The sequence below is a fragment of the Zootoca vivipara genome, chromosome 13 (genome assembly GCF_963506605.1).
Source record: "Zootoca vivipara chromosome 13, rZooViv1.1, whole genome shotgun sequence".
Lineage (NCBI taxonomy): Eukaryota > Metazoa > Chordata > Lepidosauria > Squamata > Lacertidae > Zootoca > Zootoca vivipara.
In genome coordinates this window covers 75,955-93,496 of record NC_083288.1, presented here as the reverse complement: position 1 = coordinate 93,496, position 17,542 = coordinate 75,955, and the positions used below count along the sequence as shown (strand labels likewise).

The 17,542-nt window shown below is 46.9% G+C and overlaps 1 protein-coding gene across 10 annotated transcripts in view; it reads right to left on the bottom strand.

The window, feature by feature from the left end:
• The window catches only part of TNS3 (tensin 3), an 80,495-nt gene extending 63,649 nt beyond the window's left edge, over positions 1-16,846 (bottom strand). For 2 of the 10 annotated variants that reach the window (XM_060282027.1, XM_060282028.1), the window contains exons 1-2: positions 16,776-16,846; positions 15,184-15,280 (exon numbers count right to left, since the gene is read on the bottom strand). Coding sequence is in view for 8 of the 10 variants with exons in the window: in XM_060282023.1 (XP_060138006.1) it covers positions 7,227-7,390 (164 nt within the window). In the remaining 2 variants the exon portion in view is untranslated. Of the gene's footprint in view, positions 1-4,635; positions 4,810-7,226; positions 10,348-10,368; positions 10,511-15,183; positions 15,281-16,775 lie in introns of those variants that run through there. The other 8 variants (XM_035136332.2, XM_035136333.2, XM_035136331.2 and 5 more) reach the window with 6 other exon arrangements.
• Positions 16,847-17,542: the final 696 nt, after the last annotated feature.

Here is a 17,542-nt window from a genome sequence, read left to right as displayed (position 1 = left end):
GCAAAAAAAAAGAGAAACAAAGCTGTAATTACAGGTATAAAATGCAAACAGAAGAAATGGTTTATAGCACAAAATCAGTATCTGTAGAATTTAATAAGTTTTTCTTCTCTGTACTCCTCCCCACTCCCTCTCTAGAATAAATTATTAGATACCATAGCAATACCTATACTAAAGGAAGAGGACAGTAGATGTATGGAAAAGGAGGTATCAGAGGAGAAGATAAAGGAAGTAATTTAAAACTTGAAGGTGGGAAAATCATGTGGCATTATTATTATTATTATTATTATTATTATTATTATTATTATTATTATTCTACCCCGTGGTGATGTTTTGAAACATCCTTTTACAAAACATTTAAAGAACACACACTTCCACAAATGGCCTGGCTATACAATGTGTTCTTGGGGGAGGGGGAGCCTCCTTCCAATTCCTGCATCCCACACAGATTCAATTCCAGGAATAGCCAGACTAGCTTCCTGATGAGGCCACGGCCTAAGCCTGGGTTGTTAAAGTAACAAAGGAACTTCCCTCCACTGTCTGGTAGTTTGAAAGACAAAAAAAACTTGAGTGGGGTGTGCAAGCTAGAAGCTGCAGGCTGGGCAGCTGGGAGACAGAGCGATGCCTGATTTCTGTTGGAATCCAAGGCTGTGGCTCTGGGAGAAGCAATACCATCCTGAGGCGTTAATGCTGCAAACCCCTCCATCATAGTGGCTGCTGCAACCCCTGGACTCTTACACCGCTCAGAGACTGGGGTGGCAGGCAACACAACCCCATTTTAGCCAGTAACCCACTTCCCGCAACTTCAAAGCATTCAAGAATCGTGGTTCTTCCCAAGGATCCCACCAATGTTGAGTCATACCAATCAATCTCTTTGTTAAATCTAGATTATAAAATATTTACAGTCATTCTGGTCATTAGATTGAAACTGTTTACTGACAGTTATATACACCCAAACCAACCTGGGTTTGTTCTTGGGGGAATAACTGATCCAATAAGGAAATTGGATCAGTAATTCCCACTTCATTTCAACAGAGCCAGTTCCTTACATGTCTCTTGTCCATGTTCAAAGCCTCATGGGGCTCTTGTAAGAAGAGCCAAGAACCGCCGGCCGCCTGGGAGCTTCTGGGTGTTACTGGGGAAGGTGACAAATGCTGGGATCTCAACTCCGTCCCACCCCGCCTCTACCGCTCTGCCTCACATTTCCTTTCCTTGCAGCCCAACTTCCATTATGTGTCTGCACTTAGCGTTTGTACGGGCCTGTATTAACTCAACGAGGAGCTCTCTAACGATGCCTTATGAGAAACGGCTTAGGGAGCCGAGTATGTTTAGCCTGGAGAAGAGAAGGTTAAGGGGTGATATGATAGCCATGTTCAAATATATGAAAGGATGTCATATGGAGGAGGGAGAAAGGTTGTTTTCTGCTGCTCCAGAGAAGCGGACACGGAGCAATGGATTCAAGCTACAAGAAAGAAGATTCCACCTAAACATTAGGAAGAACTTCCTGACAGTAAGAGCTGTTCGGCAGTGGAATTTGCTACCAAGGAGTGTGGCGGAGTCTCCTTCTTTGGAGGTCTTTAAGCAGAGGCTTGACAGGCATATGCCAAGAATGCTTTGATGGTGTTTCCTGCTTGGCAGGGGCTTGGACTGGATGGCCCTTGTGGTCTCTTCCAACTCTATGATTCTATGATTCTATTTGCAGACAAATGTATCAGATACAAAGAAGTTATTCTGCAACACTAAGTCATGGGAAACAAGTTCAATACTGGCCCTCTGCTCGTACATTTCCAGCAGAGGTCATTGTCTAGTTTCATAGATGGCCCTAAAATGTCCTGAATGTCCACTAACAGTTCGGCCTCCAGTCCACCGGAATGCAGAACTGGCCAGTTACGTCGGATCACCTTAGACCTCGAGTCCTGGGCAGAAGCATGAGGTGTTGAGTTAGCTCCCTTAAGATTAGGGGCCTCAATAGTACCTACTACATCAGCATGGGAGCATGGAAGTGGTGTCCAATCATCTCGCTGGCAGCTGCTTCCTATGTTGGAAACAAAGAGTTGTCCATCTCCCAGGGGTGTTGTTCTTTCAAGGCATCGAAGTCTTGCAGGCCATAACACTGGCAAGTGCATGTGGGTGGGCACCCCTGCAACAATCCTGCCTTCCAAGTTCATCCACCCCCAGTAGCTCAGGGGCAGAGGTGGATAGATCCAGGGTGTGAAACGAATCTTCCCAGGTACTGTCACAGGTGACCTCATGCATGGTTCCAGTAGTCCATGCTGGCCTTGGGGCGTTTTTTCCTATGATCAGTGTAATTTTGTCCTGCAAGAGCTGGTACTGCCCTCTGTCAGCAAAGACCTCACCACCAAGGTCCAGATCACTACACCAATTAAACACCTCATCAGCAGTGGTTGGTTTATAGCAACAGGACTCTCTAGGCTTGCAGCGTCTCCACCCCCATCGTTCTGCCCGGACACTGAGGTCCAGCACCGAGGGCCTTCTGACGGTTCCCTTGTTGCGAGAAGCCAAGTTGCAGGGAACCAGGCAGAGGGCCTTCTCGGTGGTGGCGCCTGTCCTGTGGAACGCCCTCCCATCAGATGTCAAAGAGAAAAACAGCTACCAGATTTTTAGAAGACATCTGAAGGCAGCCCTGTTTAGGGAGGCTTTTAATGTTTAATTGTTTTATTTCATTTTTCTGTTGTGCCGCCCAGAGTGGCTGGGAAAACCCAGCCAGATGGCCGGGGTATAAATAAATTATTATTATTATTATTATTATTATTATTATTATTATTATTATTATCCCCAAATGGTATTTCCTTTCCTTTTCCAAAAAAGTGCAGTGTAGATTTTTACTGTGGGCAACATCCTGGGCTTTTGGAGGAGGGAGGGGGGCCCTACAGGCTCGACCATGGGTAAGTGCCATCATGGAGATAGAAAATCCAGACACTGGATGCCAACTGTGGGGCGGAGAGGAGGGTACAGGAGTTCAACGATACCCCCTGATGTTCTGGCTAGCTAGAATTGCTCAATGCAACAGAGGCACAACTACCCCTTTTGTGAGCCCTATGGATGAAGCGAGTGGTTACAACTTCCCATATAATAAAGTCCTTCCTGGTTTTGTCTTTCACCCAACTTAAGCAGTAACAATCCAGCCTTGTCTCGCAGGTGCTGATTCATCTCTGCTTGTGCATGGCCAACAGCGAGAAAGATAAAAACACAATTAAAAAGTAAACTCGTAAGTTACAGCTCTTGGCATTCCACCATGGAATGCAGGGGAGTTAGAGCACAGCAAGCCCAGATTAAAAAAACCACGAACTAACTCAAATTTTAAAGCATAATATATTCTGATCTGTAAGACCAGCTGCCATTCCTGGAGCTATCTGAAAGATTATTATAGGAAAGGGAAACCTCTTACAGCAGCGGAGATGCAAGTCCATTTAGAAAATAATCAATTTTCATGGCTGTTATCAGTTGAGATCATTTCTTACATTTACAAAAATTAAAAATGAGGCTACAAGGAAACGAACAGAATATGAAATGATAGTAATAAGAGATAGAATAACGACTAAGAAATTAATTTCATTCATATATGTAAAACACAACCCCCTTATTGAGAACCCATTTTGCCCCCAACAAAATCTAAAAAGCTCGTGGGAATTATATTGGGATACAAACTTTGAAGAGCATAAATGAAACAATTTTTGGACAAAAGCACCATATAAATATCTGTCAGCTATTACTAGGGAACGTTCACTATCAATTACGCCTGGGTGGTATTTAGTACGTACTGAGGTGCCTATCTTATATAAAGCCCAATAGCTCTCTGTTATGTTGGAAAGGATGTCTAATTATAGGTACATACCAAATATGTGGTAGGAATGTCTACAAATACAACAATTTTGGAAGGAAGTTTTTAAAGCGATATCTCAGATTACAGCTCACAGCTCAGACAATCCAAATAACCCCAGCATAATTTACCATATATACTTCAGATATGGACCAATTAAGAAGTAAGGAATCAATAACACATTTATTAACAGCAGCTAAAACGATAATATCCAGAACCTGGAAAACCTTGCAATTAATGAATATTGAACGCTGGTATATCATCTGGCAAACAGCCATAATGAAAAAGCTGTCACAAAAATTGAAGGTAGCAAGGGGAGAGATAAAGCAAGATAAATTTTTACACTGTATAGTATGATTTTATTAAATATACTAATGAAACAACAGAGAGATGAGTAATATGTACAGAGTATATGTCACAGGCTGGTTGTATGCAGGGGAGTGTTGGGAGGCCCCATCTGGTGGAACCCCTAAGGGAACCCCCTGGGGAGGAAGGCTCCAGGGGTTGGTGGTGGGAGACAATGAGAGGTCAGAGGGAGAAGAGGGCGCAGACTGGGAGGAGGAGGTGTCGGAAGCTGAAGAGGAAACAGGGCTGAGTGAGCGGGCAGAGTCTCGGGCAGAGAGTAGTCCAAAATCAGGGGGAGAAGTTGAAGCAGGAGAAGAGGGAGGCCAAGAAGCAGAGATGGGTCTGACTGGTGAAGAGGAACAGGCGTCTCTCCCTCCTACTGCGGCAAGCTCTCCTCCCAAACAGGTCTCCCAGAACCAGGAGAGGCATGAAGAGGGCCAAGGAGAAGTTACCTTTCCGCAGGTGCAGTCTCAGATTGCTGGGGGGGAACACCTGGAGAGGAGGGGACTTTCAGTCTCAGCAACTGTTTCATGCGTGCAAGACCTTCCAGAGATGAGTTGTGATGCTCATTAGGCCAGACACTCCTGTCTAGATACAACACATGAAGAAGCTCTTCCTATAGTTGGCTATAGAGAAAACAGGTGGCTTACCTATGGTTGTTTTTTAAGCACAGTCTGCTTACACTCCTGTGAAACAGTAGGCAGTGCAGTGATTTGTTAGCATTTGCATCCCATCCTTCTTCCCCATTATTCAGCTTTTCTGGGTCATGACTAAATCGCTTCTGGTGCACGGAACACCGTGACGAGTGGCAGAGCACACGGAAATGCTGTTCTTCTAAATTATTTTGAGCAAATGGGGAGTATTCCATTTTCTTGGGCCGATATTATGTTTAGATAGTGGCCTAGACGCAATTCACTGCATCCAGATTCATCACTTAAATCAAGTCCCCACCAGCGACCGGCTGCTCTCTTCTTTGAGTATTTAACTTTATTCTGACAAGCCTCAGGCCTCAGGCAAGCTCTGCACAGGCCTGCTTACACCGATGGCAATTAAATTAAGTCATTACTGTCTTGTCTCATAGAGATGGTTTATTCCATTGCAGATACGCCAATGGACAGGAAGTTGCACCTGTCATAAAACTGAATTTCTCCCCAAGCCTTTCAAAAATGATTACATTGCAAGCGGGGGGGGGGGGCGGTGTCGTACACTGAACACACAATTTGACACCTTCCACCATGACCATCCTCCACGGCTGCAATTACTGCCATGAAAGACCTTCTGCAAATGCCGTCCTGTGGGCTTGTGCTTTTCATGGATGCTTGTGTGCAGAAGGGAAAGGATGTGAGAAAATCAGAACAGTTTACAGTATATTGCACATCATCTCAAAAGGGCCAATGGAAACATCTTGTTCCTTTCGATCCCACGGCCCTGCTCATCTGTGCCTTTCAAAGCAATGTTTGCAAGCACACCCAACCGCCTTAATAGTGCTGCGTTTATTTGCTGACCTGGAGCAGAATGGGAAAGGACCTCTCAAGGCTAAATATTTATTAAAGCCTCAGAGGGGATGTGTTGTTCTTTCCCCACTTTTTCCACAACAGCAGCTGTGTAGGTCTCCAGAGAAAAATGCAGCAGCTCACTGGGAAAGCTTTTATGCACTGAGAGACAAACAGATGTAGTGCCTGGCCTGGCTTTCTACCAAACATTGTCCTCTCAATTGCTAGCAAGGCCCTCCCTCTCCAAACAAGTTCTACAATACTCATGTGCTTTTTCTGGTGAAGGGAATGGATGGTAACTAGGGTTACCAACCCAAGCTGCCAGGCTTCTATTCTTTTTAGCCATTTGTTGCACCCTAATTCCTCTTCCCATTCTGGTATTACAAGGCCCACTAATTTAATCCTAAATTGAACGGATATTCCAGTCTTATAACTTCAAGTTATGTTTGCATTGTAACCACTTCTATGAATATATTATCTGTGTTTCTTAAAGTTCCTTGAAGGAGTCTTTTGTACATGCAAACTGGGGTTCTCATGCTACATTTATTGTTTGGTCTAAACCACAGAGCCTAGGGCTTGTCGATCAGAAGTTCGGTGGTTTGAATCCCCGCGACGGGGTGAGCTCCCGTTGCTCGGTCTCAGCTCCTGCCTACCTAGCAGTTCAAAAGCACGCCAAAGTGCAAGTAGATAAATAGGTACCGCTCCGGTGGGAAGGTAAATGGCATTTCCATGCGCTGCTCTGGTTCGCCAGAAGCGGCTTTAGTCATGCTGGCCACATGACCCGGAAGCTGTCTGCGACAAACGCCGGCTCCCTCGGTCTATAGAGCGAGATGAGTGCCACAACCCCAGAGTCATCCGCGACTGGACCGAATAGTCGGGGTCCCTTTACCTTTTTATCATCAACAGAATCTGGTAATCAAGATCTGCTACTACGAAGGCAATTTCAGCCACCTGTTAATCTTATTTTAGCATAGTGAACAACTCTGCAGAACTAAAATGGCTGAAAAGCAGTGCTTAGCCGAGATTCCTGTATTGCAGGGGATTAAACTAGATGACCCTTGGGGTCCCTTCCTGCTCTTTGATTCTATGAGTCTATTCTTAGCATAGTAGCACCTGCACTTTGGAACTACCTATTGAGATCAAGCAGGCATCTTCATTGTACTGTTTTCCCACCGCGTTGCAGAACTGGGCTGGGTGGTGGTGGGGAGGTTTTTCCTAAGCCCAAAGTTGTAATGATGGGAAAACAAAATGCAGGTGCCTATCTGTATTCATGTTGTATGTGTGGCAATTGTTGTGGGCTCTTGGAGGGCAGCCTAACCCTCAGTGTGGACTTGGGCCAAAACATGGTTAACCACACCTTTTATAATGCAGATTTTCCCTCATATGAGCCTAGCAAAAGATACACACCCTCAAGAAGGGAAGGATGGGGAAATGGGTGGTGAAAGATGGGGCAAATGCAGGAAACCGCCCTCCGACTGTGGTGAAGGGGAGGGAAGTAGGGGTGTGGTACTTGCCTAAACAGAAGTATATGAGAAGATAAATTTAAATACCTTTTCTGGGATGGTTGCATTAAAGCCTTATCATCAAAGAATTTCTTCACAGCAAATCTATCTAGGGCTTGATCTGCACTGTTGAGAGAAAAGGGGAGGGGAAAATTATATTGTTTTCGGGAGTAGCTTTGCTGCTCTGAAATCAGGATATTGCACAGATTCATACCAACTGAATCACGTTCTGGGTTAATTGGCAAACACACCCGATTCTAGATCTGGTATGGCCATTATTGTTTTAAGGTGGACATTCATTTTTACAGTGGTTGCCTTGGGAATCTTTTTCATTTTGAAAACTGGCCAAAAAACGTATTAAAATGTGAATGCTTCTTACCCTGCTCCATCAGGACAAGACAACCCCTGACCCTCAGGCACATTTTTTAAAATGAGTCATAGAATCAATTAGCACATTTCACCCTTAGAAGGGTAATTAACTACATACTTAAGGGGGGATTGCTATGCAACTTAAACATTCTCCTGATTTCCAACCAAGGTTTAGTTCCACTGGTAACTGAAGCTCTACTGATTGCCAAGAATAACTTTCTGCCCCTATTGAAATGCTCCATCCACCTGACATTTGCTCTGAAACAAACGACAGAAAACAATTCTAACCCTGTAGACTTCCTATCTGATTGCCAAAGAATTGATGCTTTTGGATTCTGGTGCTGGAGGAGACTCTTGAGAGTCCCATGGACTGCAAGAAGATCAAACCTACCCATTCTGAAGGAAATCAGCCCTGAGTGCTCCCTGGAAGGACAGACCCTGAAGCTGAGGCTCCAATACTTTGGCCACCTCATGAGAAGAGAAGAGAAGACTCCCTGGAAAAGACCCTGATGTTGGGAAAGATGGAGGGCACAAGGAGAAGGGGACGATAGAGGACGAGATGGTTGGACAGTGTTCTCGAAGCCACCAACGTGAGTCTGACCAAACTGCGGGAGGTAGTGGAAGACAGGAGTGCCTGGCGTGCTATGGTCCATGGGGTCACGAAGAGTCGGAGACGACTAAACGACTAAACAACAACAGACTTCCCATCTTTTCTTGTGCTTTTAGTAGGGCAGAGGGAGACTCAGTGCACGGAGCCATCGTAGCACTGCATTGAGCAAGGGAAGTTGCAGCTGTTTCTCCCCTGCCATTCAAATACCAAAGCATGCTTTAAGACGAGCTCTGGGTCCTTCTGGAGGAAAAAGAAAATTATGGGCCCAATGAATGATGTGGAGCAAAGATGAAGCACCATTCTAGCTATGTAGACCTGGACCTGCTCATCCTCTTGGCTGCAAGGCTACTAAGCCAGCCCAAGGCTATAAGTACAAACTACGTTTTTAAAAAGAAAAGAAATTGGAAGTTGTGGAAAGATATGTATATCCTCCTGGCTGATTCAGAAGTTATCCAAAAGATAAATGCAAGAGACCCAGTCATCTTTTTATTAACACATATGACACAGTGACTTCTCTATCATGTGCAAGTTCTTGACATAAACTGACTCACGCTCCTCTCCACGCAGAAGATGCACATCATTCACCAAACATGCCATTGCACTAGCACTATGGTTTGGTCACACTGCCAGAGCTAACACTAAATATCGTATTTTTTCACTCCATAGGACACACCTGACCATAGGATGCACCTAGTTTTTAGAGGAGGAAAACAAGAATTTTTTTTTGCTTTCTTGAATTGACCTAGACATAGCAGCCAACTCCTAGAGGCCTAGGTGCCTTTGCCCCTCCCCATTAAATATTTGAGGAAGCTTCTTTTGCAAAGGGGGAAAGCTCCATTTTTAAGGATCAGCTCAAAGTTGCTGAGTTTCCTTGCAAAGGGAAAAAATCCTGTTTTTATGGGGTTCAACTCACAGTTCTGCAACTTCTCTAGGAAAGGGATCCATTTCTACAGTTTCCAGACAGATAATCTAATCAGCCAGTCACATTCCTCCCTCTGCAGACAACAATTGAGGCCTAGGCAAGCGGCTGGGAGGGGCCGGGAAGGGAGCTAGCTCTCTTATCTCCCTCCCCATCTCTTGCAATCAGCTGCTGAGCGGGTTCCTTTCAGCTCATTCCCTCTTGTTAGCCTTTAGCTCTTTCTTAAAAAAACAACAACGGCACGATCTGCCTTTTGCCCGTGGGCATTCCGGCTCCAGGGACCTTTTATTTAAAATGCATCTCTGGGTTATTTGTGGGGCATAGGAATTCATTCATATTTTTTTTCAAAATATAGTCCGGCCCCCCACAAGGTCTGAGGGACAGTGGACCGGCCCCCTGCTGAAAAAGTTTGTTGACCCCTGCATTAGCCCCACACCAATGCCAGCAGAGGAAGGAGACCTGGGCAGAATGTCCTCCTGCATCATCTTCAAACAGAAATCCACAGCAAGGCCAATTTCTGTGTTTGCCATATGCTGCTGATTCCTGATGGCGATAGGTCAGAGCAGAATCCAGAGCTTGGGCAGGCATCCTCTACGCCTCTCCCTAGCATTTAACAACTTTTTAAGGGAATCTTCCCACTGAATACAGTCTCCAAGATTAGTAAGAGTTAATTATACAGTATGGTGTGAGAAGGCAGTTCACAGAGGTGCCCTACAAATTTCCAGCAGAGGAAGAATACATTTAAAAACAGCCAAGGCTGCCTCCCCCGCTCAGGCAATGAGGAATAGGCCATTCCAATGGAACCGAAGGAGACTTTCTTCCCTACAGAGGGACCTGTAAATACAGAGGGACGCAGATGCTCTCACATTCTGAGGCCTGTCCAAAGACAACAGCACAGCCCTGTGGACACTCAGGAGATGCCATCTGCATCCATTTAGAACCACTTATAGGGAGCAAAAGAAGGCAAAAAAGCATAAGAAAGAAGGCAGGGGGTTTCAGAGGACCTTGACTGTTCTTTCTGAAAAGAGGCCTCATCCCTATCAGGAACATCCTCCAGCATCATCCTCAATGGCAGAGCTCCTAATCTGCCTGAGGAATAAGCAGGATTTCCGCTTAAAGGACTTTAGTCAGCCCAGATTAAAGACACAGATGAATCATAGTTGGAAGAGACCACAAGGGCCATCCAGTCCAACCCCCTGCCAAGCAGGAAACACCATTAAAGCATTCTTGACAGAAGAAGGAGACTCCACCACACTCCTTGGCAGCAAATTCCACTGTAGAACTGCTCTTACTGTCAGGAAGTTCTTCCTAATGTTGAGGTGGAATCTTCAGCCAAACATCTACAGCTGGGATTCAGGAGTCTTCCTGCTCTGCTGTTCTGATCCAGGCTGCCATCAATGCATTTTGCAAGAGAACATTTCCTGAGAGTGTTACCTTTTAAATGAGCATAAAGGAACATAAAGGAACAGTTCAACCCATAGTGAAGTTCAAAGTGTATTTAAGAAAAGATGAAGGCTTAGAGAGCTTTAATGTTTGAGCCAAGAGATCAACTGAACTAAGTTCCCCTGTCTTCCCACTCTCATTGTTCACCCAACAGCTGTTCAGGGGAGGTTTGTCTGGGAGTCGGGTGCAGGTGCAGCCCAGTAGGTACAGCTGCTTCAACACATGGCTGACACTAGAGGAGCCACTGTCACATTTGGGTCAGATGCCTGTTTGCCCATCTGCATCTTAGCTATGGGATGAGCTCCATTTGCTCTTTGAAAGACTGTGGTTGAACCTCCTGAACTGAAAACCTTCCAAGAGAGAGGTGGCCTTGGGGAAGCAGGAAGAACTGAATACTGCATAGGCTCAGAGTCCAGAATTAATTTTAGAAATCAGCCCAGTTAAACCAGCTTTCAGGAGAAATGGATGACACTGCATAATCTATACATATAAAAATGTAAACTGGGTGTGTGTGTTTGTCTCCAATGTTCAACGAAACCGCTTGACCAATTGCGTTCAAATTTGGACACAAAGTCAAATGTGACTACGAGAGCAAGCCCATACTGTTTGCATAGACAGATGTCGCACCTGGGCCAGGTAAAAACCCCAAAACCACATGTTCCAGAACTCACAAATCAGACGAAAGTGCATGCTGGGAGCACAGGAGAGGTTGCAAAACAGTGCCCTCTAGTGACGGCTACACTGGTACTGCACCTAGGAAAACTTCCCTCTCCACAGCATCTCGGCTCGGCTTTCCAGACTGGGCCGAGTGGAGGTGGGGGCTCACCTGGGTGGGGGATGGGGGAAGGAGGGGGCGGGATAGGTAATGGGTCGGGGCAGGGTGGGGCCAATCACAGGGATGAGCAGGGGGGTGGGGGAGGAGGGGCCGGGATGTAACACAGGGGGACTCTGAAGGTGAGGGGAATCTTCTTGTGCCTATACATAACAACACCACATGCTCTCCCACTGAACAATGAGGCCTGCAGGTAACAGATGGCTTCAATGAACATCTTAATGAAGACTCCAAAGCAGGGCAACATACTTAAAGATGGAAATTTTGATACATGCTGAACACTACTCAGACCACATTTTCAACATCTCACTCAATTTTATCACCCTTAATTCTTCCCATTTTAAAAGCATTTCTTATTGCCTTGGTATACTTTTAATTCCTAGGTGTGAGAGATAGAGGGTTGTTGAAAGCTCAATGAGGTTTTTGTTTGACCTATGTTGTGATTTTCGTCTTACACTGCTTTACTTACTGATTGATGTATCACATTTTATTATAAAATATTGTAATTTTTGCTTGATTTTGTCCTTTACCACCTTGGCAGCCTTTGGGTCAAGGAGCAGTATATAAATAAACTGTAACCAGGTTATCTGTGACTCCTAGAAGCCGTCAGCATGCAACAGCGGCCACAATCCCAGGAAACGGCTTCGACTGCCAGCTAAACCAGGGGAGGGTAGCCAGTGGGTCCCAAACCCTTGGGGAGTTAGGGACGTCCCCTGCATGTGAAGACAGGCTCCAGTGGATTGAGCGGATGAGACCAAAAGTGGGCGAGTCCAACGGTCAAGAAAGCGGTTTCTGCCCATGCCGTAGATGGGGCTCGTCTGCCTGGGAAGGGAGCCCATCTAGGAGAAGAAAAACTCTGGTCCTAAACCTCCACTGCCTTGCAGGACATCTTCAGGAGAAGAAAAGGCTCAGGAGGAAACCCTCCACAAATCTGGAGCGCAGTCCCTAAGGTGGTTGGGTGGCACCTTGTATGCCTCCTTCCAGCAACTCCTGCAGCCAAACTGGTGTCAAATGTCTGGCTCGGCTTTCCTTTGGACCCCATCAGCAAGGCTGAGAGGGGGGTCTTGTGTTTGGGCTGCCCAGGACCTCTGTACCCGGGCTTGCGCCCAGGGAGGTCACTCTGATGCTGCTAATGCAGTGGTTGGACTCCTGGAGGCGCACTCCATTGTTGCTTGAGATGGACGCCAACAATAGCTTCACAGTTTGGACATAACGGCTAACTATGGATAATAAGCCCCCTGACAAGAGAGAAACGGAGAGTTGGGGGGTAACAGAGGACAAATGGAGTTCTATGTATTTATCCTTCATTGCTGTGGAGCAGGGGCGGGAAACATCATGTGTGGCCCTGACCTGGTACCAAGCATGGAGAACCCCAAGGACAAACCAGACACCCCAAAGGTCAAACAAAGACTTTGAGGAGCAGGCAGGGGTCTCTGATACTAGATGCTGAACTAGAAATTGCAAGAACCTGGAAGCCGACGTTCAACTTAATTTTTGAGCAACAGCTCCCTAGGCATTTGATTTGCAAATTGTGCTTGTGGAAAACATGCTCAATGCACAATTGTCAGAAAGAATGGCAACACTTTGATTTTTCAGCTACCACTCATAGAATATGTTAAGGGGCATAGACAATGTCCTTATCTTTTGTCTGCCTTCCTGAGGTTGTGGAACACCGGCTGAAGTACGGTAGCTTTTGTCCCCAGCCATTTGCACAAAATGGCAAACTCTCCGTTGGCATGCCCCACATCTTCCAAGTAAGGGGGAACCACCTTGTTACCACCCCCCAGAGTGGTGCAATCCAGAAAGAGACCATGCATGGGAACTGAAATATAATTGTTGTGCCTTTAACTTTTCTGGTTATGTCTGCTTCTGTGCAGGTAAGTACACAAGGGGTGTGGGATTGAGCTTGTCTAACCTTAGCTTGTCTAACAAGCAAACAAGAAAACCTCAGATATCTTCAGACAGAGTACAAAGGACCAAACGACTCCCTGCTAACAATGGAAAATAGCCTGTAATTATATTGCGGAGGTTATCTTGTGATTTATTTATGTTTTGTGCTACATCTGGAGGCAGCCTTTTGTAACTGTTCATTCATCTGGAAAAACTTCTTAGGAAATATTTGTTTCTGTGTAGCTAAATATGTGCTCTTTGACAAAGAGGGGGGTGAGGAGGGGGGAAAGGGCTCCGCATGTTTAATTGACAGGGAGTTTGATGCTCTCACTGTTGAGAGAGTATCACATTTATTCCCAGGGATTGGAAAAAAAGCCAAAATAATTTATTAGTGAACTTAAAACAATGGATATTGGAAAACTCTCACAAAATTACTAAATACCATGTTACGTATTCTGGGCACCACAGTTCAAGAAGGATACTGACAAGCTGGAACGTGTCCAGAGGAGGGCAACCAAAATGGTCAAAGGACTGGAAACGATGCCTTATGAGGAACGGCTTAGGGAGCTGGACATGTTTAGCCTGGAGAAGAGAAGGTTAAGGGGTGATATGATAGCCATGTTCAAATATATAAAAGGACTAGCTGGCCCTGCCACGCGTTGCTGTGGCATCGTTTGTTAAATGGCGGGTCAGAGTCCCTCTTCAGATTCCCCAGACAGTCAGAGTCCCCCTTGTGTTATATTTAGATAGGGGCATACCTGTGTCTCCCCACACTCTGTAGCAACCCATCCCAGGGAAGGTCTTAGTTATCCCTGTCACCTATTGACAGACACCCCCCCATCCCAATCAGGGAAGGACTTGCCTATCCATGTCCTCCATTTTGACCTCTGCAACCCACCCCAACCAGGGAAGGGTTTACCTATCCCTGACCCCTATTTGCCCCCCCCCCCACGATTGAGGGTAATACGGAGGGGGTGGGGGGGTTTGGTGGGTATTTTAAAGCAGTGTTACCCCCCCAAAAGGTACACTTAGTAAGCAGTTGCTGCCTGTGCAATTAAATACATTTGCTCAATGCAAGCAGATAATGTCACACGACAGTGGCTGGTTTTCTTCCCGCATAACATGCCACTAAACCCTAGAAATGAAGAACAGTGGAAGGCTACATTTCACATGTGGTACAACGCTGCCCACCTCTGTTATATCACTGGTTGTTTGATTAAGAATACCAAATATTGCGTTGTTTTTGGTGTCTTTCCTCCAACCTTCGCACTACAAGCATTTGTTTCTTCCCCTTTTGAAAAGCAAGTGCTCTGTCTGTGTCAAGGAGAGAGCCACGGTCTCAGAACTGAAGCTGAACACCAGAAAAAACCTGCTTTAAAGAAGTGAATGTTCCCCTTCATAAAGCTGGAAATCTTATTTGCTTAATAATGTTACACGCTGCCCCCCAATCTCTGAGCAGTGAAAGGTTCCAGGGGTGCCAGTCGTGTTTACCCAGGTTCTGTGTTTCCCTTTGGACAATGAGGCGAAGCGGAGATTGTGGTGTCTTTCCGCATATATACAACCTGAGCCTAGGATGGAGGGGCTTCTAGCATTACACTCCCAGAGGGTCCTACTTCTCCCCATGTCTGGATGGCCAGGACCTTTCCTCCAACCCACATCACCCCCAGCTGCAATCCTAAAAGAACTGCTCTCCTTCCAACTCTATAAACTCTGTCTTTGTAACTGAGTTGAAAGTGGGTCGCCTCTCATTTGCCCCCTGGCACAGAGCCACTCCCTTTGTTCCAGTTAATGACCCATCACTAGGCTTGCTGGCATTTTAACATACTAAATCCAGTGTCTGGCACAGAGGAATTAGAAGGGGATCCCAGGCACCCCACAAACTCATGACAGAGTCATTTTAAGAGCAAAATCCCAAGGGTGAAAGAAACTGGTTGGAATATACCTCTAAGGATCCAATTGTTTCAGCATACTGTTTTTCCTAGGTCAGGCATGTCCAAAGTTCATTTCAGAGCTAATCTGGCCCGCTGGTAGTTTATTTCCTGGGGTAAAAAAAAAAAAAAAACCACCTCAACAATTTCAGTCCCAAAAAAGGTTAACAACTTTGGTCAGCCCTCACGACCCTTCATTTCATCAAATCCGGCCCTCTTTGAAAAAGTTTGGACACCACTCTCCTAGGTGAATAAGCAAACCATTTAGAATCATAGAATCATAGAGTTGGAAGAGACCACAAGGGCCATCCAGTCCAACCCCCTGCCAAGCAGGAAACACTATCAAAGCATTCATGACAGATGGCTGTCAAGCCTTCGGATTTACCATGGTGTACAAGCAGCAGTAGAGATCCAACTCCTCTCTGCTCTGTAATGAGCATGTTCATATGTTGCTGGTGTCTCCAAACATGTTTCTCACATTTACACTTTGTATTTTAGATGGACACCTATAGACTAAAACAGTGGTTTTCAAAAGTGTGTGGCTACTAGGGCCTTCCCAAGAAAATCACAATCTTTTACTAGGGACGACACAAACACAAACTCTTCCCTCTTGAAACAACACACACAAAATCCATTAATAGCCTTAACCTCCATTAATTTGTCCAGTCCTCTTTTAATGTCCAGTCCTCTTTTATGTTGGTGGCCAGGAAAGCGGGTGGTGCTGTGGGTTAAACCACTGAGCCTAGGGCTTGCCGATCAGAAGGTCGGCGGTTCAAATCCCTGTGATGGGGTGAGCTCCCGTTGCTCGGTCCCAGTTCCTGCCAACCTAGCAGTTAGAAAGCACGTCAAAGTGCAATTAGATAAATAGTGGGAGCAGGAGTCCCCAGGACAAGGGGCTGAGCAGATGAGCAAAGGCAGCCTCTTCCTCCTTAAGGGAAACCCAGGGCAGGGTCTGCTTCAGTGTCTGTCACAGGGAATGGAGCTCAGAGCTCTGCAAAGATTTCCACCTGCACCTCCCAGTGGCCCCCTCGCTGGTAGTTCCCAGTTCTTGGCTCAACAGCTCCTGATAGCACGAGCAGCACTTCGCAGGATGGAGTGGGCAAAGGGCTGGGCTGGGGGCGCGTCTGCACAATTTACACCAAAACCTGCTTCCCTAGGTTTAGAACGTTCTGAAGAAGACTGCAGGCAAATAGGTCCAAATCAAGAAAGCACACGTTTGGTAATACAGTGTATACTGCTGGTTTTATTTTCAAAAACCTATTTCAGCCATCAGCATCTCGCGAACGATGTTAGAAGGGAGTATAATCGAAATCTGTACGTGTACACACACAGTGTACAGTACATATTCATTCACACGAGCAAAGAGAACACGTGCCCCACAAAAGCCTTTCCCTTTTCAGAATCCCGGTGTGCATTTCTGGAATTCGCCCTACACTGGGAAGCAACTGCTAGTAACAAACCGACAACAAACTTAATGTGGGGCAGCCGGAGAGCAAAGCAAGTTCGGCTGAGATTTCCTTGCAGATTCCCTCTGCAGATTGGAAAAAAGGATCCTGGAAGGAAGGAAGGAAGCGCGCGTCCTGCGGCGCCCCGAGCCCCGGCTTACCTGCTCGCGTTGCCGTCGCCGCCCGCGTCCCTGCGAGGCGCGCCCCGGAGAAGCGCCGGCCAGGCGAAAGCGCGCCCCGCTCGGCCGGCAGCCAAGGCCGGAGCGGCACCCCACGCCCGCCCGCCCACACAAGCGCCGCCTTCCTTCCTCCGCGGGTCGCGGCTGCAGGAGCGGAGCTTCCGCCCGCCCAGGCGCCCGCGGGCACCGGGCGGGATCCGCTCGCGGTCGGCGGCCTCGCCGAGAAGCGGCTCCGGTTATCTTTCAGTTGCAGCTTTTCTCACAGCCGCGAAAAGTTCCGCACCCGCGCAGCCCAAGCATGCGGGCGGGGTTTGTGCTGCGGGCGGGGGCACCTCCTCGAGTAAGCGCCCTGGCCCAGCCCGGTGCCGGTGCGCCATCAGTGGGCAGGAGGGCAGGGTTGGAAGGGATCCAGCCCCTGGCAAGGCAAGGCAGCCATCTCCGCCTCTGCGAGTCAAGCATCCCCGAGAGGTGCCCCCTCCCGCTGGTGATGCGTTGGCGCCTCCTGGCCTGCTGCCCCTCTTAGGCCCCCCACCTCGGGCTGGGGGCTCACAACCCAAGAGGCCCCCACAGGGCGCGCCAGATGCAACACAAAGCAGAGCAAATCTTTCAGCACATAAACTGCTACACAGAATACATTCACACGTGTGCATACACACTTCTCAGCAGGTCCTGGCGAGTATGATTAAATCTTTTTTTATCTGGATGTAAAGACCAGAGCACTTGGGGCTTTGTTACTGTACAGCAGACGA